The sequence below is a fragment of the Gymnoscopelus braueri genome (assembly GCF_963280865.1).
Source record: "Gymnoscopelus braueri genome assembly, chromosome: 10".
Classification (NCBI taxonomy): domain Eukaryota; kingdom Metazoa; phylum Chordata; class Actinopteri; order Myctophiformes; family Myctophidae; genus Gymnoscopelus; species Gymnoscopelus braueri.
The window spans coordinates 18,612,587-18,639,848 of NC_137611.1; the positions used below are offsets into that span (position 1 = coordinate 18,612,587).

A 27,262-nucleotide genomic window follows, 5' to 3' on the forward strand; every position below is an offset into this window, starting at 1 on the left:
TAAATGGCCTGGGCTGTAGTGTGACGGTCCAGGCACCCTAGGCTGCAATGCCAGCCTGACAGCGTGTCGCTGGTTCGACTCCCGTTCCCGACGACCTTTGCTGCGTGTCACCCCCCCCCCCCCATCTCTCTCCCCATTTCCTGTCAGCCTACTTTCCCTATCCCTCTCTAAATAAAGGCATAAAAAGCCCCAAAATGAATGAATCTGAGAATGAAACAAAAATTGCATCCTTAAATTGAGAGCAATGTGTTAGATAGAGCTCTAGTAGCAGACTTTGGAAAAACGAGCAAAAAATAAAAGATAAGACAGGAAAGCTTAAATAAATGCCTGGGGGGATATGTGTTGATTAATTATTATTAACAAATCCATACCCGGCAATACGCGCAGCCAAACTATATGCAGACTTTTGGGGTATGCGCTCAGTATGCATAGTTTAAGTTTTGGAGAGTGATTTAATCGTGTTGGCGTGTTGTGTCCTTGACTAAAAGCTTAATATCTCCATTTCTTTTTAACGTGGTGGAAATGAGACGTTTTTGATCGTCGATCACTCTGCAATGGACGATCGCGTTAGAAATATTATTGTTCCAGGCGTTAGTCAGGACCCTCCGCCGTCTCGCACGCAGGCTTTGTTTACATGCGCGTCCTCGTCGGGGCTTCTACAGCACGCAACATATCAGCGTAAATGGATGGAAGATATGCTGGCACTAGATGTAGTCCCTATTTTGGGCTAGTAATTTTAGGTCACAATTGTGAAAATGCAGGTTGCCATACCTACTTACAATTTCATCCAATCAAGAGAGATAACCAGATACATTTTGGCATTTTACTTTCAGCGCAATGTATGATGGTATAGGGTTTGTGATAGTGGCTATCGATTGTACCCTACTTTTCACGATGCATAGTGGGATAAGATGAATCCACAATAATTATCACTGTACATTGGGACCCCATAGCAAAATGACATAATCACTATTTAGTGCACTATATAATGATTAGGGATTGATTTTGTACACAGAGCAAGTGAGAAAGATACACTGCACGTTCAGGTGATGGGTGGAATTAAAGGCTTTTAAGCACTAGCCCTCGGGGACCAGTAGGGTGACATTTGTATTAACCTAAACAAATAATTACCAGGCCATGATTGATAATATTCAATTAAAATATTCAATAAAAAAAGGGACATTTTAAATTACTTACAATAGGGTCAATAACATTCAATTATTTTTGTTCAATGTTCATCCTTTTCTGAACAACCCTCACACACTGGTGGGGAATGGTATCTTTGTGAATGTGTAATGTACAGTATGCCGTGTGTCAGTTTGTGCTTATAATGACTTGGTGTGTGTGTGCTGTATGTGCGTGTGTGTCACACTGTCAGACGGTCGGTAGACAGCCTCTCTCTCCCAGGCTTTCGGCTGTCAAAAAGTGATCTCATGAGAAAAGAATTATGCTGCCACACACTCCATAGCTCTAGCTCTGATGCAAAGTGTATTTAATATAGAAGTAAAGCCAATGTTTTGGGTCAAGGTCAAGTGAGAATCAAATTTGCATCTAGAGCAGGGGTCTTTTGAGGACCCCTAGCTGAGAGAGAGATGAAGCAGGGACTTTTTAATAGATTTCATAGATAGCTTGATAGACTTGTTTGTCAGCACTATCATCAGTGTATGTTGGAGTCATGTCAGTGTGTATTTTCAGACATTTAACCTCTTAAACCATCACTCAGTAGTAAACTTTTCACTCTGCACAAGGTCTGCTCTTTTTTTCCCTCTACACCAAACCCCTTTGGCGAAAATAGCCAATCTACAAGGCTCTGCGAGGCGTCGTGAGCTTGTAGATCTGCTATTTTTGGCTAAAGGTCTCCTCAGAATTAGAGATGTTAGGGTTCAAGTGATTCATGTAAAAAAATGTTCCTATCACACACAGATTTGGCGGCCCCCCTGTAGTAACTCTGAGGAGCCCCTAAGACCCCTGATCTAGAGTGTGTGGCAGCACCTCCATACTCAAGGTGTGTGTTTATCAAGTTATGAAGCGATCGTATATATCCGTTCATATTCATTGGCTGTCTAAACCCATTACTAACACTCTCACCATCTCTCTTACCAGGCAAGTTTATTCCCTTAAGTACCGTAGCACACCGTATTATTTAAATAATATAGATTAACAGAGGAAACACAGTAGGAAAGGGCAACTCATTAAACATTTTACTGACACATTTGGGGAAAAAGTCCTAAAATAGGACCAAATGAGCACATTCCAGGGCACGGAAACTTTACATTTGGTTACGCAATGGATCATTTTAATTTAAATGAACCCTCACAATAAAATGTGATGGGGGGGGGGGGGGGGGAGAGACATGTTGAGAAAGAAAATGGCACATCACCTGGTGTTTGCAGCAGGGAGAGGGAGTAATGGCACACATGCGTGTGGAAATGTGTCAGTAAGGAACTGACTGACTGACTGACTGTCTGTCTGTCTGTCCAAGACCGAGTCCTGAACAAGCACTACATCAAACCAAACTAAATGTAATCATTTGACCACTTTCAACCTGTCATCCCTATCGGGTACGTCATTAGGAGGAGTCATGCAGTAAAAGAGATATTTCCAGTACCAGTGTTTTATGAGTGGTGTAGAGTTCTTGTAGGATCTGATCCACTATGGAGTTGGTCAGATAGGAGACCACAGACAACTTCACTTCCCTGAGAGACAGAGAGAGAGAGAAAGAGAGAAAGAGAGAGGTTGATTTGCAAAGAGATTTTCTTAAGCCCCAACTTTGTCGTACTTCAAATTGCAAAAATAGCAGATCTACACAACACGTTACAATGTGACATGTTGTGACCTTTTTTTAATAAAAAATCACACCCAGTGTGAAGTGAGCGGTGTTATTTAGAAACAACAGTGGTCATCACAGTGATGGAAGCTCACTTTAAAAAAAATGATTTAGCACCATGATTTAGCAAAAATGAAATAGCACCAGTGCCTGGTGCTATTTATAGGTTATTATTTCATCATGCGTCTCGCTAGCCAATCAAAGCAAAGGGTCTGAATAGAGTCAAACTAGGGACGCCAGAGTGGTAAACAAACTTTTAAATCTTTTATTAAATCGTTAAACTATAATATTATTGTCTACATTTCCAAAAAGGAAATGCATGTATTTAATTCAGTCAGATCAGAAGCAGGGATCAAACATATCCCCACCACTGGGGATAAAAAATAATGACCAGAGGGGGGATATCAAAAGCAAAGCAAATCGAAACCCCGACTCTAGTGCTGCTTGTGCTGAACATTTGGCCCACTCTCCCTCCCTCTTACTCCAGGGCTCTGTTGACATCCTCAGCAGCTCTGTCCATCAGGGCCGTGCGGATGGCGGAGCGAGGGATGGAGACTTGCTCGGAGATGGAGGAGAGAGGCGGGTTGAGTCTCTCGGCGGCCGAGGACGACATGGGACACAGCTCCCGACACAGGGACACCATGGACTCTGATATCACCTATTGGGACACACGGCGAAAAGTGTGAAATTACAAACGTATAGGGACAAACCAAGTTTCTACTCTACAGTAAGTATCTACTCATATGCTCTCCGTCCATGAGGCATTCATGCATGTCATTCACCCAACGAGTACACTTCATTTTGCCAGATATACTGTAGAAAGGTATTTTCCATCTTAAAATCTCTGCTGTACTGCAGTAATCCATCCCTCCATTCATCCAGTTTACACTTTGATATGATGGCTATCATTCATTCATAATTCCATCAACCTCAGCTGGTCCTCCACCTACCCAACCATCCGTCTGTCTGTCTATTTAGACCTGAGGCCCATTCTGCAAATGCCTTCTAAACAGTTTTCTGGAGAAAAAAAACGTATGTTGCTGTATACAGTATTATAGCTCAAATCTAAAAGGACATAGATGCTTTCCAGGTTTGAATGGGTTAAATGCAATCATACTTTACCTTTTCACACTTTCATATACAACAGCGAATCTCAACCTTTTTAATTTCAAGGACACTCAGTTTGATATGGATTAGACCACGGACCCCCATTTTATACAACGTTTCTCTTTAATCTCTGGGACCCCTGTCTACAGTACAAAGTAAAAATCCTCTCTGAGAGTGTACAAATGGAACCAAATTGACCCGTTATGGTCCATTTGGTTCCATTTGTACACTCTCAGAGTTAGCCTACAGGCCCGTACGTGTTCCTTTGGTTCCTACTGTAACTATCAATCATTCACCCACTATCAATCATTCACCCACTCCAACCCCCTCAGGGCAGTGGTGGAAAAAGTACTAATTTGTTTTACTGAAGTAAAAGTAATAATTCCATTATTATTCCATTTGTACACTCTCAGAGTTAGCCTACAGGCCCGTACGTGTTCCTTTGGTTCCTACTGTAACTATCAATCATTCACCCACTATCAATCATTCACCCACTCCAACCCCCTCAGGGCAGTGGTGGAAAAAGTACTAATTTGTTTTACTGAAGTAAAAGTAATAATTCCATTATTAAAGTATCAATAATGGAATGTAGAAATACTCTGTTACAAGTAAAAGTCCGGTAATCAAAATTTACTTGAGTAAAAGTACAAAAGTATTGGCATCAAAATATACTATGTATGCTTTGTAATAATAATAATTCGAATCTACAAAGTAACTAAAGTTTTCAAATAATTGTAGTGGAGTAAAAAGTACAACATTTGCCTCTGAGATGTAGTGGAGTAGAAGTAAATATTATTGCAAATGGGAAGTACTCCAGTAAAGTAAAAAACACCTCAACATTGTACTTAAGTACAGTACTTGAGTAAATGTTAATTAGTTACTTTCCACCACTGCCCCAGGGAGGCCTGGGGCAGTTCCCAGAGCCCAAGATGAAAACCAGTGATCAACAGTATGTAATCCATGTACCTGCAGTTCCTTGTCAGCAGCCTTGGCCAGTTCTCCAGCCAGGGTGTCCAGTCTCTGCTTCACAGGACCGTCCACTGACAGCACATGTGCCAGCTCACACAGAGACGGATACAGCTGGCACGCACGCACGCACGCACGCACGCACGCACGCACGCACACACACACACACACACACACACACACACACACACACACACACACACACACACACACACACACACACACACACACACACACACACACACACACACACACACACACACACACACACACACACACACACACACACACACACACACACACACACACACACACACAGTATAAGTATGGTACATATATATTTGTAGGGCCTAAAAATAAAGATTTGTTTGAAAATCTAACAAGCTTGGCATTAAAATGAGTAAAAAAAAAAGTGTACTTTGTTACTTTCCACCTCTGCCAAGTACCAAAAATAAGTAGGCCCTTTTCATATTGTACAGATTGTGTTTACATGTGTACATGCTGTGCATGTACTGTACATATTTATGGCTGTAGACAGTGGTTATTATTATTACTAGTCTTTTTCTTTATGTATTTACATGTATTGTCTTTGTGGATACTGATTTAGGATGGTCATCGTGTCTGTGTGTATGAGTGACCTGCTCCCTGTCAGTTTATTTTACGTTTTGACCCGCATCTCGAAACGTCCTATTGATGAAGACCCTATGCAGGTCAAAATGTGAAATAAACTGACTGGGAGCAAGTCACTTTTCCACTGTGCAGACTCTAATACTTTTTTACCTGCTTTTGAACAGTTTGTCATGGACCTTCTTTTTCTAGTGGTTGTGCAAGCTCTTTTTTTCTGTGTGTATGTGTATGAACTAGAATCGTCTTTTGTTGTTTTATGTCTCTGAATAATATACCAAAGCTAATGAAACCCGCACATCATTTATTTGAGGTCCTGGGTTAGAAGTTATCGTGAAGAATTTGAGTACGAGTTTGACCTGACAGAGCCTTGGCTCGAAACGTCGTCAATAAAGTATACTGGAGCATGAGTGAGCGCCTGTGCAGGCTTTATTCTTTTCTTCGTGTCTCTGAAATAATCCCATGATGGATGGGTAGCGAGACCAGACACAAAAATACAATTATTCATTCATACAGTTTGTTTGGTACCAGAAATACACATACGTTTGGCTGTGGTCCCGGTTCCGCTTACAGTGATGGAGGTGATAATGAATCTTTTAACATGACTTTCTAATCGGGGTGTTGAATGCAATCCCACAGAAAACCAACAGCAACTAGTTCAGCAGGTGCACACACTCACAGCTCGGGAGTTCCTGGCCTCCTTGAGGATCTGTTTTGCAGCCTGGACCTCCTCTTCTTCCTCAGGGCCTCTCAGGACACACACCTGCTGCTGTACCCGAGCACACAGCCGCTCCATGACCTACACACACACACACACGTAACATCAGTTAACATTAGGGGTGTGCCGATATATCGCGATACGTTTTCGTGACGATATGTATCGTTTTGGAGAAAAAAAAATATCGTTTTGAAAAACAATAATTATAATAATAATAATAATCAGGCATGCAAACAGCCCCGAGGTGAAAAGGGTGACAACATGTTTATTTTTTTCGGGTCAGGTGTCACACTATTGCCCTATTTGGATTCAAAACGGCTATTGTAGCTGAAAAGCTACAAGTTTGCATGTCTGAATAATGCAAAAACAGAATTATTTGTTTGCATTTGCTTTTTTTCCTCCCCCATATATTTTCATAATAAAAAGTGCGTATCGTATCGAAATCGTATCAAAATCGTATCGAAGTTGTGAGCCCAATATCGTATCGTATCGTTTCGTGAAATTAGTGTATCGGCACACCCCTAGTAAACATCCGCCAATCATAAACCCCAAAATTGGGTTGTTCACAAAAGCGTGCACACGGCGCACAAGCACATACACTCACACACACACCTGTTCGGCAGTGCTGGTCACCAAGCCTTGGTTGAGCCTGAGAGCCTGCTTCTGAGAGAAGCGCTGAGTCTGATTGTTCCTCAGGAGGGCACGTTGGATCTGACACACACACACACACACACACACACACACACATACACACGCACACACACACACACGATGAAAACATCAGAAATGATGGTTGTTTACAAAGTACAGTGAACAGCCGGAGACATGCCAGATTCATTTCTGAGAAAACCTTCAAAGCACTTAAACACATGGGATGTGATTTTTGCTCGACTCAGTGGGTCAGAAAAAGTCCACCAAAGGAAAAGAAATCAATAGCTGCATTACACATTTACAAGCTTCTAAATCTCAGTCAGAGACTATTGCCCTTGAAGTTGCTTTATATTGTCGTAGTCGGGCAGAAACCTTGTATGTTTAGAACTTTCTTTTTCTCCAGGAAATGGGGAAAAAAGAACCGATGTTGTATGGATCCAATGTAGTTATTATTTAGTCACATAGACTATTTATGAGAATTTAAAATATCCGCACGCTGGGTTAAAGCTCCCAAACAAAATGTATTTAAAGTGCAACGTTTCAACCAAAATAACTGAAGTGAAGTGCCAACATTAGTTAAAGGTTTCGGTAGGAAAATTAATTAAACATTTTACTAGCACCACTAGTGCTACTAGATTCCAAAAAATACGGAATACATTTTCAGGGGAAAAAACACAAAAATAATATGGAGATAAGAGGTTTCTGCCCGACAGCAACGATAGGCTGATACCCCCCAGGGTCCAGAAAAAAAAGAAGAAAGAAAGATCTTAAACACTTACACCCTCTATACTTAGTAAACTAATACTTAGTTGACCGGGGTTGGCTCTATACTGCTTTTTTTCCATGTACACCAAATCTCTTCGTCGAAAACATCCGATCTACGTTCTGTGTGTCGTGCTGCGAGGTATTTTTGCTATATGTTCCCCCCAGAATCGGGATGCTAGGCGTCAAGTGGTTAAAGCAATTCTTTCATAGCATGCTACCAGTCTTTCATTTCAGCTTACGGTCATTTTACCAGGAAATGTTCCAATTGAGATTCCGAATCCCCTTTTACAAAACAATCCTCCCCAAGAGGGCACCACATAAAGTTTCACATAAAAGAAACAAAATACAAAGAGAGAGAGCGCAGTTGGACTCCAGATCCCAGGGTGCACCTCACCTTAGTCAAGGCTTGGTCTATCTTCTCTGGGGCACTGCGGTAGGCCTGTGTGACATCACTGAGGGGGAGGGGCATGTACTGCAGTGTAAAGTTACTGATGAGGGGGAGTGTGGGAGGAGGTAGGGAGGGGGAGAGGAAAAGAAGATGAATAGAAATTACCAATGCATTAATAATTAGTGCTATACCTTAGCCTTACACAAGCACTATCAATTTCAGGCAGAAATGGATTGGCTGATGTTCATTTATTTATAATAAAAATTCAGATTCTTTGATAGACATACACATGTATGCACGATGGTTGCACAAACATACACACACATGCGGGCACAAACCAACCAACACACACACACACACACGGAAATAGCCTATCTACACACTCAAAACAGTGCAACGTGTTGCGTAAGTAAGAATAAATCAGGCATATCTTGAACCTTAACCCTTAAATCTAACCTCTAAATGCCTAATCTTAACCCGAACCTGAATCTTAGCCAAATTGTTAAGCCTAAAAAATTAAAATAAAACATAAAAACAATAGGCCTGACCTCTAGTAGTTGAATAGTCGACTAATTAGTCGAGGGGTGTCTGAGTCGAATGCCAATCTCTTAGTCGAATTATAAAAAAATTATAACCCCCCCCTTTTTTTATTTATTTTTTTCATTATTCGACTGAGAGATTGGCCTAGTTTTTTATATTAATTAACTAATAGTTTGCCAAAAATAGGATATACATCATGATTTATTGGGAGAAACCAATAGTATATGTTAAATCAGACACTAAGCACCCCTACAGCCCAAATCTATTGCATAACATATTTTTTTGCATGATTTGACTGAGAGATTGGCAGTGGAATCAGACTGATTCGACTGCCTGATTCGACTGCCAATCTCAGTCAAATCATGCAAAAATGATCGACTGCCAGTCGACTATTGGCAATTAGTCGCCAATCAGATTCGACTATACAAATCCTTAGTCGGGGACAGGCCTAAAAAACAACCATTGAAATATTGTCCACGCAATTCTCAAATTCTACTATACTTGTGGGGACATTTGATAGTAATACAAGTACACGCGCACACAATGCAGAGACATACACAAAGGCAGATAATATTCATAGTGGAGGAGCTGTGGAGTATGACAGCAAGCAGGTTCCAGAAGTGATGAAATGTTGTGCAACAGTAAGAATGGGGCTGACAGATACAATAACTGTTATTATGTAGTTTGGTGGCTGAGTTTGTTTGCAGTGGAGAGTGGGGTGAGTGGCACCCTTCACAAGAAAAATTTATATTTTCATAAACGTACATATGATGGACTGCTGTTGACACATTTATACAGTATGTGTCAGTGTGTGTCCGTGTGTGCTTGTGAATGAATGAATGAATGCTTTTTGTCAAAATTACATTAATTTCTCACTGTGTGCGTGCGTGCATGCGTGTGGGGGCATCTTACTGTTCCAAGGCTCGCGCTACATCTTGGAAGCCCGTTGCTGTGGTGTTATTACGATCCCACGTCACACTCCTTACAGGGATCAAACGAGGTAGGTAAGGGGAAGGAGAAAAGGAAAAAAGTAGAAGGAGAGAGGGAAGGAGATAGAGAGAGGGGCAGAAGTCAGTTTCTGTCTGAAGCCACTTACCAAAAGAACTGACATCAACAGACCGAGACACATGTGACAAGTGCGCATGTAGATGCTCGCGCACGAGCACACACACACACACACACACACAAATTATCCTAATTACAGCACTCATCTAAGGCTCCGTCTGTGCCCTGGCGCTGCGCGGGGCTCAGTCGCGAATGTGTTAAAGCAGCTCCTCTGCACGCACAGAACTCGGCTCACAAGCCGCATTAACATTTGCATGAAGCGCTACGCGCTAATGAGAGCGTCTGTGTTTCAACCGGTGCCCGAATCTCCACCTACACGCGCCTCGCCTCGTATATACAGTACATGGAGCCGCTCTCCCTCTCTCTTTCAAATACAGCCTTCACTTCTATCTCTCCATCCCTCTTTCACATCCATCCCTCCCTTGTGTCCCCCCCCCCCATTGCGCTGACCCAGAAATAGAATCAGTGTAAAAAAAAAAGGAAACAAATCTTGCTTCCCTTTGTGGTCTCAGTCTCTCGCTCTCTCCCTCTCTCTCTCTCCCTCTCTCTCTTATAACTTCCTACCTCTTTAGTCCATATCGCCCCCACCCACCCCCACTCGCACCAAATCCCCCCCCCCCACACACACACACACACACAAGAAGAAAACCTCCCTCTCTCTTTCCTAAAGCTCTTCCTTTCTTTTGATTTGCACCCCGGGGCTCCGCTCTCATCTCCTCTCTTCTCACTCCACCGCCCTTCCCCCCCCCACTCCTCTCTCCTCTATCTCTTGTTCTCTTACCTGGGGGGGTAGGTGGGGGGGTAGGTGGGTGGGTGGGGGGGTAGGTGGGTGGGTGGGGGGGTTTAACACATTACATTGTCTACCTTCAGGGTATTACTTTCTCTCTCCCTCTCTCTTCCCCTCTCCTCCGACACCACATCACTCCCTCGATGCTGCCTCCATTTCGCCATCTTTCCATATCCTCAATCTTCAAGGGTGCACATTTAAAAGCTTTCTTTATGCCATCCTTCTTTTTCTTTCTTTCTTTCTTTCTTTCGTTCTTTCTTTCACTGCATTGTATTTTCCTTTGTTTCCTTTACAGCATTATTAATTATTAATTATTTTATGCGATGCCTTGTGATAACATCAACGTTCCAAACCTTTCAGACGTCAGAAAGATGTTTCATACCGTTTGGTAGAACAAAATTCTGTCTCAATCATCTAATGTCAGCTGAATCTTTTAGATGCATTTTCCACTAATGGATATAGTTGATGGACAAAAATAGATTTCTGCCATCACGAACCACAACAACGCCCCCCCTCCCCCCCCCCACACATACTCACATACTCACATACATACCTGAGTGTGGTATTGATCTGAAGGGCCTTGCTGAGCATCTTGGCACCCGTGTCCTCCAGGCCATTACCGCTCAGGTCCACCCTCCGAAGGCAGGTGTTGGAGCCCAGGGCGTTGACCAGCATGGTGCCACGCTGGCGCAACCTCGAGTCTGCCAGGGACAGAGACTGAAGGGCCTGGAGGGGGTGGTGTGGTGGTGGGGGGGGGGGGGGGGAAAGGTTTTTGGTTAACCACTTACGCCCTATTATATACTTTGTGGTGCGATGGAGTTGTGCAGAAAACAAGCTCACAATGCGTCGCATGGATGTCTGGAGAAGCCTTGCAGGACTGCCAGCAAGTCAGCATCCAAACCCGTTGTCTCATCTAATCTAAACAACTTAAAACCTATATACTTAGTCATACAACAAATAGCGGAAATAACTGATTTACTTTTAGTAGTTTTGAAATCTTTGGGGATTTTTGGAAAATGTTCACCTATAATGTAATGCTAAAAACAGGGACGCCAGGCTGAAAGGGGTTAATACAATACATTTTATTTGACAGCTGGTGATGCGACACCCGACCATAGAGAAATATAACAATTAACACTACCAACAAGGGGCATGGACTCACATCACTCATGCATAGTGCAGATTGGATTGCAGAACAAACATTAAAAGAACTATACCAGTCTCAACACATAGACTATTTTGCCATTAATTGCTTCATTTCAGCAGTCACCGTCATCGCACGTTGTTTAAATTTCATTAAAACGCAACCGAACTTAACTGAATAAGTAAGTAAAAATAAAAGTTAAAATGTTAAAGTCATGGATATTAGATTTTTTTTGCTAAATTCATCCTTTCTCAAGGGTCTATTTTCGAGCAGACTACTTTTAAAATGTATTTAAATGTAGGCCTAATGATAATATAGTTTTGACAAAAAAAAAGAAAAACTATCTCAACCAAGTTTCAAGTCTCTGCAAGTTGATTTTCATACTGTACTGAAAAGAATGGAAAACTTCCTCAAAGACCCAAAAATATCGCTTTGGAAAACGAACAGTAAAGTATACGGTGAGTTGTATTGTAGTTATATGCCCTTTAAGACAGTAGACGACGTCCTCACGGGTGCATTTTACACTTAAAATGTTAATGTTAAATTAACACTGTTTACAAAAAAGTGAGTACTGTTAATCGTATGTTAATTGCAAAGTAGCTGAAGTTGCGAGTAGCCGAGTGCTGGAGTCAGCATGATAAATGATGAATGTTTTATTGTAACAGTCATGGGTGTATTGAGCACACAGTCTAGGATGGTGCATGAAAATTCATTGTACTAAGGAGTTATGACAAAGTTAATGAAACGTGGAAGCGCTTGTGCATTTTTCTTTGAATGTACATTTGCATGCGTATTTGGATTTAATAAAGTACGTCTATGCCTGGCCTACAGTATATGCAGAAATTGTGAATGCGAGTGTGGTGTAGTGCCACACTCGCATTGTAGTACTGGTGTAGTACCGCGCCGGTTCTCAATATGGGGTCCAGGGACCCCCAGGGGTCATTGAGGACCCCTATGGGTCCACTTGGTTCCATTTGTACACTCTCAGACTCAGAGTTAAATGAACGGATCAATGGATGATTTCACAGAGTAGATTGGTGTCTCAGAGGTAAAATAATGTATCCGACCAATGGGGGTCCGTGGCCTAATGCATATCAAACTGGGGGTCCTTGAAATGAAAAAGGGCACGTGTGCTGGCCCTCACACGTGCTGTACATGGTTGTGCTATCATCAACAGTGGTAAATAATTGAGTAAGCTACTTGTCATGCCGGATTTACAACACACACACAGAGAGAGAGAGCGAGAGAGAGAGAGAGAGCGAGAGAGAGAGCCTTGAGAATAAAGTGAGACCAAATGAATGATTCACTAGCTTTCCTGAGGACATGGCTTATGACATGTGTATGAACAGTGTGTGCGTGTTTGGTAGGTGCAAAGCATACTTGATGTAAGTACATAAATATAGCAGGATCTACGACTGGGCAATATCAATATTATATCAATATTGTGATACGTGGTCTGGACCGCTGGCGTAGCGGTCCAGACACCTAGGCTCTAAAGTAGCCTGACAACGCGTCACGGGTTCGAGTCCTGATCCCCATCTCTCTTCCCATTTTCTGTCAGACTACTATCGTATCAATAAAGGCATACAACACCCCCAAACAGATCTTTAAATAAATATTTTGGTACGAGACTAGATATAGTCCTGGATTTTGGATCTCATGTGATATGACCCAAGTGTCGTCTTTTCCTGCTTTTAAAGGCTGCATTACAGTAAAGTGATATAATAGTCTGAACTTATCTGACTGTTCTAAATGTTCTATTGCCTTTACCCACTTAAGAGTAGTTATTATAAAGGCATTACTGATGAGTATTTATAATAATTGTGTAAATATATTTGTAAAGCACCATAGCACATTGTGGGGATAGTCTTCCCCACACTATTGTGACAACATTGATATCAAGGTGTTTGGTCAAAAAATGTTGTGATATTTGATTTTGCCCATATTGCCCAGCCCTAGCAGGATTGTGCATTTTGCAAAGAATTGATCAGAACTCAAAATCACTTCATTGCCAGTATGTAGGACATACAGGGACTGGTATGTATAGGATGTGCCATGTTACATAATCCAACTCACACACTCTTCTTCCTGCACCAGCTGAACCAGTTTCTGTAGAACTTCATCCAGTACCCTGACATGAGAGAGACAGACAGAGAGAGAGAGAGAGAAAGAAAAAGAAAGAGAAAGAGAAAGAGAAAGAGAGAGAGAGAGAGAGAGAGAGAGAGAGAGAGAGAGAGAGAGAGAGAGAGAGAGAGAAAGTGAGAGAGAGAGATTATTATATTGGAACTAGTTTCATCATTCTTTTCAGTTTCCAGGTTGTTGATTCTTTCTTTATTTTTTTTTACTGTACTGCTTTACTGTTTCAAACCACTAATAAAGTATTCAATAAAATAAAATAAAATCCTGACTTTTCTCATCTAGTCTTAACAACTTAAACCCTATATACTTCTTCGTACAACAAATAGAGAAAATGTACTCTTTTTGTTTACTCTTTGGATAATAATGTAATGCCTAAACCAGGGACAGTCATTTCAAGGAGAGGGGTGATCCGTTGGAACCGCTGGTTCCCCACTACCTAAGGCTACTTACTTACTTACTAGTCATATGACAAAGCATACATCAGGCTGAAGTCTAGCTATGTGTGCAGGCTCCCTACCTGCCCTTGATGTTGAAGTTTTTGCCCAGCAGCAGGTGCTTGAGTGACGGATGTCTGGAGAAGCCGGGCAGGACTGCCAGCAAGTCAGCATCCAAACCTGTGTACAGAACAACATTAACATTACTGAACAAACCTGTGTACAGAACCACATTAACACAACATGTGTTCAGTTAACTGAAAGTTTAATAATGGACCCTTACAGGTATTTAAAATGGATACCCGGTTTGATATGCGTTAGGCCACGGACCCCCATTTGGTAACATGTTCTACTGTATACCTGGGACCCAAATCTACACTGTAAAGTCCTAACTTCGAGAATGCACACTCTCAGAGTTACAGTCCCATAACTTCTCAAGGACCCCTGGGGTTCCCCGAACCCCACTTTGAAAACCACTACCTTACAGGAAACAATTTTCATATTATAGCTTCTGTCACACTTTAACAATTGATGACATTAAAATATAGGTATTTATGTGAAAAAGACAATAGCCGTATTGTCTGGTAGGCATACTGTAGTAACCATTTCAGTGGATGACCAGTCCCACATTAAATGGCACAATTGATTATCAAAAAACATAAATAGGTCTGCACTTATGAAAGATATTAAACGTGATCTGGTAATAGTCACAAACACATCCAATGCTATGTGCGACACTGAGGAAGCTTGTCTTGCGTTCTCTGCAGAGAGGTGAGTAATATACGGAGGAGATTTTAGCCTGCGGTGGATTAAATCCACTCTGCCGGAACAGAGGTTTGTCGGGGACACAAAGAAAGCGTTTAAAGCGTTTAACTTTCTAGGTCACGTAGGGCTGCTGAGTCCAGTGTGTTCACGTATCACCAGCTACACGGCTGAGCAGGAAGAGCTCTGCAGTGGAGAGTGTCACTATCAATCAACAATACAGCTATAGCTGAACACAGCGGCAGGAGTGGAGGTTGCTGTAGTGTATGGACGTGGTTCTCAAACTTTTTTCATGTTAACCCATTAAGACCTGAGGCCGATTCTACCAATGCCTTCGAAATCAGTAGTTCTCAAACTTTTTCGTGCCAAGGACCCCCAAATTGATGCGTTTGGCCACGAACCCCCATCTGAAATTGTTTTGTGCCAGGGATCACCCCCCGCAGAAGAGAAGATTTGTGTTAAAAAATTCAAAATCATTCAACATTTTTCAAAAATATTCAAAAATAGCACATGTACAAGCGAAGTGACGCGCTGTGAGCTTATATATCTGCTATTTTTGAATAGCCAACTAAACTAAAAATCTAAAATGACACAGATGCTTTCCCGGTTTTAAAGTGTTAAGGACCCCTAAATTGATATGTATTTGGCCACAGACTGCAATCTGAAAATATTTTGTGCTAGGGACCCCCATAAAAGATTTGTGTTGTTAAAATGTAAAAAAAAACATTCCCAAATTTTCAAACTTTGTCAAGATTTTTTTACAATAGCTGATCTACAATAGCGCATGTTGTGAGCTTGTACTGTAGATTGGCTATTTACAAATAGCCAATATAGAAAAGAAGATATATACTATTTTAAAAGTTTTACTTTTCATCAATTAAAAAAAAAGTTTTATTTCATAAATAAAAAATCAAATAATTTCCATAAATAAATTAAAATAACGTTCAAGAAGTAGTGAAAATGGCAGATCTACAAGCTTGCAGATCTGCTATTTTCACTAGTTTGGGTCCCAGGCAAACGTCTAATTTCTCTTTTAGGTCTTGAGCAAAAAAGTTTGGGAGACACTGCTCTTGAACCCCCTCAAGGGTCCCCGGACCCCACTTTGAGAATCGCTGGGATATGGGATGTTATTTGTGTTGATATTTGTGTTGAGGTTGCTGTAGTGTATGTTACGTTATGGGATGTGTTTAGGTGGAGGATGTGAGAGTGACACATGGTCAGGACAGGAGGGAGGCGCTATACTCCCATACCCATATAAAAATAGGTCTATTTATTTATTTTTTTAAACTATAACGTGTGGCAAGATACTGCAAGATATTGTCTTGGAATAAACTCAATATCACCAGCTCAGCGGCCTTGTGGTTAGAGTGTCCACCATGACTGAGGTTGGGGGGTCTGGGTTCCATCCCCGGCCGAGTCATAGCAAAGACTATCCACCCAATGCCTCGCTGCTTGGCACTCAGCATCAGGGATTGGGGGTAAGTCCCTGCGACATACTAGTGTCATGTCCAGAGGGTGTACTTGTACATCAAACCGCCTCACACTACAGAAACAGGACAGTTTGATATGCCCAAAAGGCCACATTGCTACTTACTTATAAACTCAATATCGAGTTTAAATGCCGATGATGTCGGTATGTCATGGTACTGGTGGTGAGTAGGTGGTACAGTACAGTACAAAGCATGTCTCCAGCCAGGTCAGCACCAAGCAAAGGTCAGTTACCCCCAAAATCAACAGCTACAGCGATGGATCAAAATATGAACTCATGTTTGTAAAGTGATCGATGAGGGTACAGGATGTGAGGAGTGAATCTGTCTCACCATTATCAGAGATGTCCAGGGTTGCCACACAGGCAACACGGGGAAACAGTTCCTGGATCACCCCGGCACCCGCTGATCTCAACTGAGAGAGAAATGAAAAGAGAGACGAGTGAGTGAGTGAGTGAGTGAGTGAGTGAGTGAGTGAGAGAGAGAGAGAGAGAGAGAGAGAGAGAGAGAGAGATGCAGGAAGTATCATTAAAAGGAGATACAGTCAAGTGAGAGATAACTGATGCACTAACAACTGAAAAGAACCATCAGGTTGTACCTCACAGCCACTGATGTCCAGGTGTAGATCTGTGATGTGAGGATTATTGGACAGACCTAGGAACAGAGCTCTGTATGGAGAGTATGGAGAGAAAAATACAGACGGATTACAGGTGGGGGTGAATAAATAGAAGAGGCGTAGATGGAGAAAGGGTGGGCAAGAAGGAAGGAGCAAGAGAATAAGCAAAGAGCAGAAAGATTGATCGATACATACGAGGGAATTAGGAGAGGGAGAGTGGTTGATGGACACAAGCAAAAATGCAGAGAGAGAGAGAGAGAGAGAGAGAGAGAGAGAGAGAGAGAGAGAGAGAGAGAGAGAGAGAGAGAGAGAGAGAGAGAGAGAGAGAGAGAGAGAGGTCAAAAACAAGACGCACTGTGCTCTCCAGCACACCATATGCTGCAGTCACACTAATGGCAACGAAAGTTACAAAACGACCAAGCGTGACCGGCGTCACCAGATACATTGCTGCCGAGTCGCTGTTAAGTGTTGCTCAAGCCACACTGCGTAAAAAAGTGAAAAGAGTGGGGTTGGTTAACGGCAAGAATGTTTTTTTCTGCCACTTACATAACGGAGCAGGAATTGTGTGCAAAAAGAAGGGGACTGCAAATGGTGAAACAAAAACATATGGTTGATTGATGCTTCACTGCATCATTGAAAAAAGTTGAAGCCAACTCAAAAAAAAAATTTGTGGCATGTCATGCCCTTCACGCAGCAGTCAGTTTGTTCATGTCACTGGCTTCCATTTAAAAATTAATGGCCTGTTGCCGTTAGTATGAATGAGTCACAGAGACATCTTAACACATTTTAAAAAACAAAACAAAAAATAGCTCCCATGATTCATAGCTCACAGAACCTTCCGCTATTGCCTCGATCCCCTAAAGATATTAATTCAGGCAAAACAGCCGATTGCGGCTCGGCACACTCCAATAACCTTTTCTACGCTCCTAATGCAAAATTGGACTTGACATCAAGGTTCATTTGGAGGTTGTTTAAATACAACAAAAAAGTAGTTAAGCATTCATGCATTGCAGGTAAATAATGAGAAAACGTGGGATGTGGAGAGCCCTGAGTAAAAGCCATATTAGCCCAAAGTACACCAATTACAACGCTGGCCTGGTTGCCTTTATTCACTCTATTGATTGAAGTGTAAAATCAAACACAGAATGTCCACATGACATGGTGATTGTACTTGTTTATGTCTTCCTTTAACCAAACAGATTGGATCTTTTGTTCAGGATAGTTGGTCAATACCGACGAGAGCTTCAGAAATATCATTATTTACTATTCTTAGTTAGAATAATGGTCTGTTGTAGTGCATGCATCAAGTAGCCTAGAATAAAATAGGAGTAGACCTATTGTACACATTATTAAATATTTACTACATCAATATTTGCTACATCAATATTTTCTTCACCACATGTTCATCACAACTTGGGGAGTTATTATTTGCCGTCATACTTTCCCCAAAAAATGAGGTTCAGGAGTGCGTCTGCTTGAGGCTGGTGCATCAAACATAGTGTGGTGGAAGAAGGACGTTTTTTACTTAAAGTAAAATTAGCAATACAGTACCTCAATATAATAGTACTCTGTTACAAGTAAAATGCCTGTATTAAAAAAATATTACTTGGGTTAAAGTACAAAAGTATTGGCATCAATATACAATTGCAATACAGTAGCAATGCAACTGTTAACTAAAGCTGTCAAATAATTGCAGTGGAGTGAAATGTACAAAAGTACAGTAAAGAGTAGATGTAGTGGAATAGAAGTATAAAGTATTTTTAAAAAAAGTAAAAGTACCTCAACATTGTACTTAAGTACAGTACTAGAGTAGATGTACTTAAGTTACTTTCCACCACTGCATGTACAGTAAGTAGTACACTGCACTCTTTTAACTGACAGGACACATTATGTGACCTACTCTGTCTCTGACCACATCAGTTGGACATTGCTGATTTTTTTTGTGTGTGACAAACGCATTGTCCGAAGGTCTAGTTTCTGACGTTTCCAAAGTTGCAACATTATTTCTGTACTCTATATTCAGAGATACTGTAGGACATGTCAACTGAGCGATGGGGTCAAAACCTAGTCGGTTCAGTCAGATAACTCATGAATAGATTGAAAAACGAAGATGAATATTTGATCTCGGCCTTCAAACTATATATTGCTCCCTGCTCAGCACTGCTTAGAAGTCAACCATTTTAGAGCAGTGAGATATAAACAAGTAAATATAACAACCCACCCAAGGGGAAAACAGAACCCTTAACGCATTAAAAACTGGGAAAGCATCTATGTCCAGGGGTGCACATAACTGGTGCGCAGGTGCGCATGCGTCGTCAAAATGCATAATGCGCGGCACATCAGACGAAGGGAAGCGCTTTCGTGCACCAACAGCTGGGACCATAGACATATAAAGGTAGACGCCTCCTCTGGCTCTGAGGCGTCTGTATCGCGGGCGCGCTTCCGCTTCCGGGGGGCCAGCTGGAAACTTCCGCGTGCGTCACAGAAGGGGGCGCACGCAGCACGCTGCTGGCTGTGTTACAGGCACTCGTCACCGATGATGAACGCACCGCGATGGTGCAAAATATGCCGTGAACGTCCCAATCTGACGGATAAAATCAATCCGCAAAAACGGACAAACCGGCACCGGACCTTTTTTTTTTACCATTTATTTGGTGAGCACCAAGTAACATCCCCAGGTGCTCTTCTGAGTATTAGACCAAAAAAGTTATGTGTACCCCTGTCTATGTCATTTTAGATTTTAGCGTTGGCTATTCAAAAATAGCAGATGTACATTTAAAAAATTTAAAGAAAAAAAAAAAGTGTTTGAAAATGTTGAATAATTTTGAATTGCAAAAAAGTGTGAGAACTATACTGATTTAGAAGGCATTTGTAGAATCAGCCTCAGGTCTTAATGGGTTGAGGAAAGCAGAGCCCCCTCTGGTGGTGCTGGCATGGTGGTCGCCGCAAACAAGCGCATACCGACCTTCAGAGACACTGACAGCAAGAGGAACGAACAGATTGGCAGACACGTCATTCATATACATCACCCACATTGTGGGGCTGCGTCCGTCCGTGTAAACCTCTCGAGTGTATCTGCCTGAACTAGCTCGCAGGCTACGCATCAAAGGCAAAAATCTTGTTTTCTCGGCTAATGAGTTGCTGACACAGCAAGTCATTCTGTTATGCCTTTTGCTTTCGCCTTTCAAGTTGCAATAATGAACTGGTAATTTGAAATTCTTTGCACGCTCACTTGGGCGCACCTTTCAATGGGAGAACAGGAAAAAGCCACTTTGGCACGACACATGATTGGACACACACTGACCGCTGTGGGTAACGTATTACAAGTTTGACCTTAGTGGATGTGGGTAGCATACTGTAGGCTTGACCTTAGTGGAATGAGAGTACCATAGTAGGTTTGGCCTTAGTGGATGTGGGTACAATATTGTAGGTTTGGACTTAGCGGACCAGTCTCTCCATACAATATACCAGTGGTTCTCGAAGTGGGGTGCTTGGGGGGGGGGGGGGGGGGGGACCCCCATCTAAATTATTTACAGTTAGGAACCAAATGGACTGGAAGGTACAGGTCTGTAACACTCAAGAGTTATGGGGCCTAAATGGCGGTCTTTTAAATTAAAAAGTTTGAGAACCACTGCAATATACAACACCAACTCACCTCAGAGTGTCAGGCGGAACTTTCATGGAGGACAGGCTGACTTGGGTCAGACTGAACGCCGAGCTGAAGAACTGACGGAACGTTGGCAGGGAATCTCTCGCTTTCCTAGAAGACAGAGAACAGGAAGAAAAAAGGGAGAGATGGGGGGGATTAATGGGTGAATGAGAGAGGATGGAAGAAATATACTGTATATATAGAGAGAGAGAGAGAGATAGAGGGGAAGTGATGAAGAGAAAGCAATTGCAATGCAAGACAAGTGAAGAAGATTGAGCGAGACAGGAAAATGGCTGACAGGAGGCGGCGATAAATTGATACAGAGCGACAGAGAGACAAATAGAGCAGACTGCACGCAGAGACCTCTGACAGAGCAAGAGATAGACACACAGGCTGTGAGAGACCGCCGCAGAGAGAAAAGGAAAAGAATTATAAGATTGACAGAGCGAGCTACTGTAGAAGGCCAATGCAAACAGATGCTGGCTCTAACATTTAGGTCAGCTTTTATATCCTGCAGACACAGTGAAAATGTGAGGTTGCCAATAATTACTGCCACCAATAAAAGGTAACAATGACAGGCTGTTATCCAACCATCTGCTTGGCATAATACATACATTAGCCTGTCATCAGGAGAGACAGCAGAGACGGGGGAAACACACTCAGACTCGCACAGAGATGCCCAAAGCTTGTGCAATGACTGGATGCTAAATAGGCCTAGCGATGCGTGAGTGTGGTCTAGCCAACACCAACTTGGGACTTCTGAATCTCTACCCTCCACACTTCTCCTATCTAAAATCGGGGTCTTGAGCTCTACAGTGTTATTAGCTAAGCTGTTGCGCCGCAGTGCATCTACGTATATGGTGCGCTTCTTGCCTTTCCTGGCTTTGCCCTGGGTTGGCTCCCATAGTGTCAGTTTGCTTGCCACTAGTTCCAGTTGCCTGACACAGTGCCCTGCCAGCCTCATCCTTCTCTCTCTGACTTTGTCCGTGACCCGTGGTATGTCCCCGTAGAGGACCATATTTCTGATGTGGTACGTCCATGTGACACCTAGTGCCATTCGTAGCAATCTTGTGTAGACTCCATCCGGGGCCCTTTCCTGTTTTGCTGGGAGGATCCATGTCTCAGCCCCATATAGCAGTACTGACTCCACTGTAGCTACGAACAGCCGCCTCTTGAGGTCTTCTCCCATGTCAGATTTCCACACTCTCCTCATCCCATGCAAGGCATTCCAGGCAAGTGCCCTCCGAACCATCCAGGTCCTGTTCCGATGAAGCAGTCTAGGCCCCGAGATATTTGAAGTCTTCGACTGCCTCGAACATTGGCAATGGTTTTGTCCTCTGTTAACTGACAGTACTTTTGTTTTCTTGGCATTGAGCTTGAGGCTGATCTTCCTGCACTCCATTTCTACTGGCAGTAGTAGTTCTCTTCCTTTCTCTGCTGTATCCGAGACTAGGGCAATGTCATCTGCGTAGTCGTAGGTCAGTAATCATGATGGGGTGTACTCGCCTTGACTTCCTTGGGACCAGAGTTCCCCCCAGTGCCTCTGCCACTGATTGCGAGTCTCAGGGCATGGTCCATCGCTATAATGAACAGGTAGGGGGCCAGAGTGTCACCCTGTAGGACGCCCGCTAGGATATCAAAGTATTTGGTGTAACCGTCGTGGGTTTGACAATAGGCCTAGCAAAATGTTCAGAGACAAAAATGATGCACTGCGTCTAGGGGTGTGCCGACTTGGCTCACAACTTCGATACGATTTCGATACGATACGCACTTTTTTAATTATGAAAAATATATGGGGGAGAAAAAAAGCAAATGCAAACAAATAATTCAGTTTTTGCATTATTCAGATATGCGAATTTGTAGCTTTTCAGCTACAATAGCCGTTTTGAATCCAAATAGGGCAATAGTGTGACACCTGACCCGAAAAAAAAAAAAACATGTTGTCACCCTTTTCACCTCGGGGCTGTTTGCATGCCTGATTATTATTATTGTATTATTTTTATTTTTTTGAAAACGATATATTTTTTCTTTCAAAACGATACATATCGTCACGAAAACGTATCGCGATATATCGCGGGACGATATATCGGCACACCCCTAACTGCGTCACATAGCACGCTGGGCAAGACCAAGGCAGTACCGGAATTTGGCGCAAGTACCGCCCAAGGAAATGACATTGAGGTTTTACAAATCTGTTCACGTTCTCCATAAATTAAACGTAAAGGAGTGTTGTGATTGGTCGAAAAAAAAATCTTTCCAGGGGAAATACATATGACAGAAGTCCCGCCCCAATAGACACTCTGCATTAGGTCGTGACCAGGCTTTTCTCCTTGAAGATGAGTACAGGCTCAAGGCTGGGAACGAGGCTCCGTTCATAGCCAGTCACACACATACGGTACGATCACACAAAACATACATTAGATGGTATGGGGGCAGCCGTAGCTTAGTGGGCAGTGAGGCCGTATGGTTAGCAGAAGGTCACAAGTGTCCCTGAGCAACACACTTACCCACCTTACTCAGCACCCTCCCCCCCAAGCGCTCATCATGACCACCTGAGCAGCCATCAGCAGGGTGAAGTTGAAACTTAATTCCCCCCCCCCTGGGATTAACAAAGCCCCAACCCCATAAAACTTGCTAAAATGACTCCAACAAACCCAGCTTTCATTGCATCCATATGAATTTGATGCGCACGCACGCACACACACGCATGCACACAGTTTCATACCTTTCTCTGTGGGTCCCTCTGTGTGTGTGCACATTAATTTACATGCATTTGTGTACTCATGCATGATTGTATGTGTTCAGGCACTGGTTTGTGACTGGACTGTGTGTGCATACCATATGAAGTGTGTGTGTGTGTGTGTGTGTGTGTGTGTGTGTGTGTGTGTGTGTGTGTGTGTGTGTGTGTGTGTGTGTGTGTGTGTGTGTGTGTGTGTGTGTGTGTGTGTGCACGTACTGTATCTGAAAACCCTCGGGTCACAATAGATAACGGAGTCATCCAAGCATTTTACAGGGCCGCTGTAATACACTGGAAATTCTGTTCACAACGTGTAATCGCAGCCAAACTGCCATTTCAGCCCCCAACGTGCAAATAATTCATTAAAGTGGAGAGGAGGTGGAACAAGTGAGTGAACACGAGAAAGTAATGAGGAGGAGGAAAGGAGAGAAAGAACTAGGATGGGAAGAAGTCTGAGGGAGAGGTACTCGTTTGCTTGGTGTGGAAGAAGCGTTGATACCACTGTTCTTGTGCTTTGGTGGCAAGCCCACTTGAGCATGGAATGCCATAGACAGGGAGAACAACAAGCAAAGACCCCCCGGGGAGAGATGCACAAAGCTTGCATGATGACTGGATATTAAATAGGCCTAGTGAAATGTGCAGAGCAAAAAAGATTATGGCACTGCATGCTTATGTAGCCAGTCGTGCGCACGAGCACACACACACACACACACACACACATACACACTCACACACCCACACAATCTTTCAAAACTCTTGCTAAAATGACTTCCAGAAAAACAGCATTAATTGCATTCATATGAATTCAGTGCACTCAAGGCAACGATTACATAATTGCCTCATCACAATTATTTGAGTGCCATATTATTTCATTCTGGATGGCCCATTTGTATTGGATGGCATGAAAATAAATTCTGTCAGTACCACTTTTGTCAAAATTAATTAATGCATATTAATTGCATCTGCTAAATGCCTAAATTGCAAATAAATTGTATTACTAATAGTACTTTAGTTGTAATATTCAAGCAGTACATGTTTGGCGGCATGGCTCTGTTTGGAGACCCACTGTCCTTCCATTTTGCATACCGGTAAATGGAATGCCATAGGCCAGTGGTTCCCAAACTGGGGTCAGGACCCCCAATGAGGTCCCCAAATTATTTTGGGGGGTCCCCAGATGATTAGCTTAATGTGCAACATTGTTTTCTCACTCAACAGTAAACAAACCAACATACAGTATAAGTGTATACAGGGTATCTGCACATTTATAAAGCCTTTAAGACCTTTTTAATACCAAATTGGCCAAATATTATGTAAGAAAGAGGCAAACATTGTGAAAATAGCCGATCTACAAGCTCACAACGCCTTGCACACGTTGTGAGCCCCTCCTCCCCCCCATCAGATGAACATAAAGAAAAGGAGCTGGGTTTAGTGAGAGCTTGTGTGTGGGCATGCGAATGTTACAGCACGAATAGTCATCATGAAGCAGTTACTGTATAAAGATCGCTCCATAATATGAATGGCCAATGACAGACTGACACCTCCTGAGCATCAGCTGATGCGGTGGACTTGGCAGGAATTGGCTGATCAGCTAATTATGGTGAGGCCAGGCTTGACTAACGGCTCAACGCTATGTTCCATTTGATACTTTAACACAGGAATAAAAAAAAAATTCTCCCCAATTTAATCATTGAATGTCTCTGCCCCATGTGTACTGCCGTCCCTGTTGCTACAAGCCTCCACTGTTGGCCTGGTGAGGGTCTGTCCAAGCTGGAGTCTCCGGGCCGTATTTTTCCTCTATATGCCACCCAGATTCCCAAATTAATACTTCAAATCGTAATTATTAATAACGATAATGTGATTTCTACACCAGTCACTCACCAATTCGCGCAAGAAAAAAGTATGATCAGGTGAAACCAGTCAACTGTATTACGTTTCGCACTGACCACAAACTGTCAGCCAGAAGTGAGAATTTATTGACAGAACTGAGAGACAAACGAGAGAAAACTGGCTAAAAATAGGCAATTGACTCTTCCCATTGCCTTTCAGTTTTTTCTGGTGTGAAACAAACATGCCGGAAAATGAGTGAAGATTAGCTTGTAGAGGGAAGTAATGGAAAAGGGAGGGGGTAGGGACCTAAATATAACTTCACTTATAAGTTATTTGTCTGTTATAGTCTATAGTCATCATTTTCTATTATTCTGTGTTAATAATTAGTGCCGCAAATGACAGGCTTTTATCCAACCATCTGCTTGGCAAAACATACATTAGCTTGTCACCAGGGGAGAGATACGCAGAGAGGGAGGAACACACACACACACACACGCGATGACTGGATACTGAATAGGCCTAGTGAATTGTTTTGAGCAAAGGGAGTAGTTGTCCTTGTGTGAAATTGGCATCGTATCCAATTTGTCTGACTCAAAAGGTAGCCTTGTTTGCTGAAAAATTATGTGGTTGTTTGGAGTAGTTAGTGTCAAGGTCAAAAATAATACTGTCGCTCTTTCCCCATAGAAACTTTAAACCAAGCCTTTGTATAAGTGGAAACACGCTGAGCGAATGGCAATCTTGAGTCAGTCAACAGGTCAGTATTTTTGGTGCAACATTATATTACATTCCTATGGATACTGTGAAAGTATCTGAAGTAACTGTTTTTCTACAACGGCTGCAAAAATGTAAAGCATGAAATGTGTGTGTTAAGTGTTTCTCATTTTCAATTGCTGCAAAATGATGTGGTTGTTTGAAGTAGTTTGTGCCAAGGTCCCAAATACTGTTGTTCTTTCTCCATAGAAACTTTAAACCAAGCCTTTGGATAAGTGGAAACACGCTGAGCGAATGGCAATCTCGAGTCAGTCAACAGGTCAGTATTTTTGGTGTAACATTATATTACATTCCTATGGATACTGTGAAAGTATCTCAAAGGTAGGGTAAGTGATATTTTTTGGTTAAAACAAAAAGTATTTTTTTTAAAGGTTAAAATACTATATTCTGATAGTAATCATTGCTATAGAGTGTTTGTTCAGTAACAGGAGTCTCCCCGTCTCTCCAGCTCTTTAATAAACAGAAAATACATTTTTCGGTAGGTGTCAAAATCTCAGCCAATCAGGAGAAAGTACAAATTTTTAAGCTTAATTTGTATAGTTTTCAGTTCCAATTTTGAATGCTCATTTCTTAGTGTCATCACTTCCAATTTCACTTGTTTAATCTGTATCCTGATTGAGTTCTCTGTCCTGGTTGGATAAAATTGGAAATGAAACTGAAACTGAAACGAAAATGCATTTTCTGTTTAATAAAGAGATGGAGAGACAAGTAGACTCCTAATACTGAACAAACACTCTATAGCAATGAGTACTATCAGAATATAGAGCTATTTAACAATTATTTTAACCAACGCAAATCACTTACCCTACCTTTAAGTAACTGTGTTTCCACAATGGCTGCAAAAATGTGAAGCATGAAATGTTAAGTTAAGTGTTTCTCATTTTCAAAGCAAATTAATTTGACAAATTGTATTATCTTAATGAATCTGAATTTCTGGAGCTGATGGCCTAGTTTAAGGCGCATACCACATACTGTATCGCTCTGATGTGTGGGTTCGATTCCCGAGCTCGGCAACCTTTGCTGTGTGTCACTCCTCGTCTCTCTCACCGTTTCCAGTCACTTTCCTGGCAGAAAAGCCCTCCAAACATTATTTATATTCAAGGTGCTGAACCCCTGACTGCTCCAGTGGAGCTGTTCAGTGGCCAACAGTATAAGACTGTGGTTGTACTCGTCACCTCCCATGATTTAATGTGTGTGTCTATGTCTGCGTCTGTCTGTGTGCAGGGCTTTGCTGAAATGAAATGAAACTTTCACTGGG

The 27,262-nt window shown here is 42.3% G+C and overlaps 1 protein-coding gene across 1 annotated transcript in view; it reads right to left on the reverse strand.

Moving 5' to 3' along the window:
* Window positions 1–27,262, reverse strand: part of carmil3 (capping protein regulator and myosin 1 linker 3) — a gene marked incomplete at both ends in the record, with an annotated part of 98,021 nt that overhangs the window by 19,703 nt on the left and 51,056 nt on the right. Inside the window, 13 exons of the mRNA XM_080439752.1 lie at window positions 2,609–2,696; window positions 3,310–3,485; window positions 4,901–5,014; window positions 6,204–6,323; window positions 6,855–6,953; window positions 8,053–8,146; window positions 9,499–9,567; window positions 10,992–11,164; window positions 13,659–13,713; window positions 14,239–14,335; window positions 16,738–16,819; window positions 17,003–17,072; window positions 20,676–20,780. Coding sequence (XP_080295878.1) covers window positions 2,609–2,696; window positions 3,310–3,485; window positions 4,901–5,014; window positions 6,204–6,323; window positions 6,855–6,953; window positions 8,053–8,146; window positions 9,499–9,567; window positions 10,992–11,164; window positions 13,659–13,713; window positions 14,239–14,335; window positions 16,738–16,819; window positions 17,003–17,072; window positions 20,676–20,780 — 1,342 coding nt within the window. The remainder of the gene's footprint in view (window positions 1–2,608; window positions 2,697–3,309; window positions 3,486–4,900; window positions 5,015–6,203; window positions 6,324–6,854; window positions 6,954–8,052; window positions 8,147–9,498; window positions 9,568–10,991; window positions 11,165–13,658; window positions 13,714–14,238; window positions 14,336–16,737; window positions 16,820–17,002; window positions 17,073–20,675; window positions 20,781–27,262) is intronic.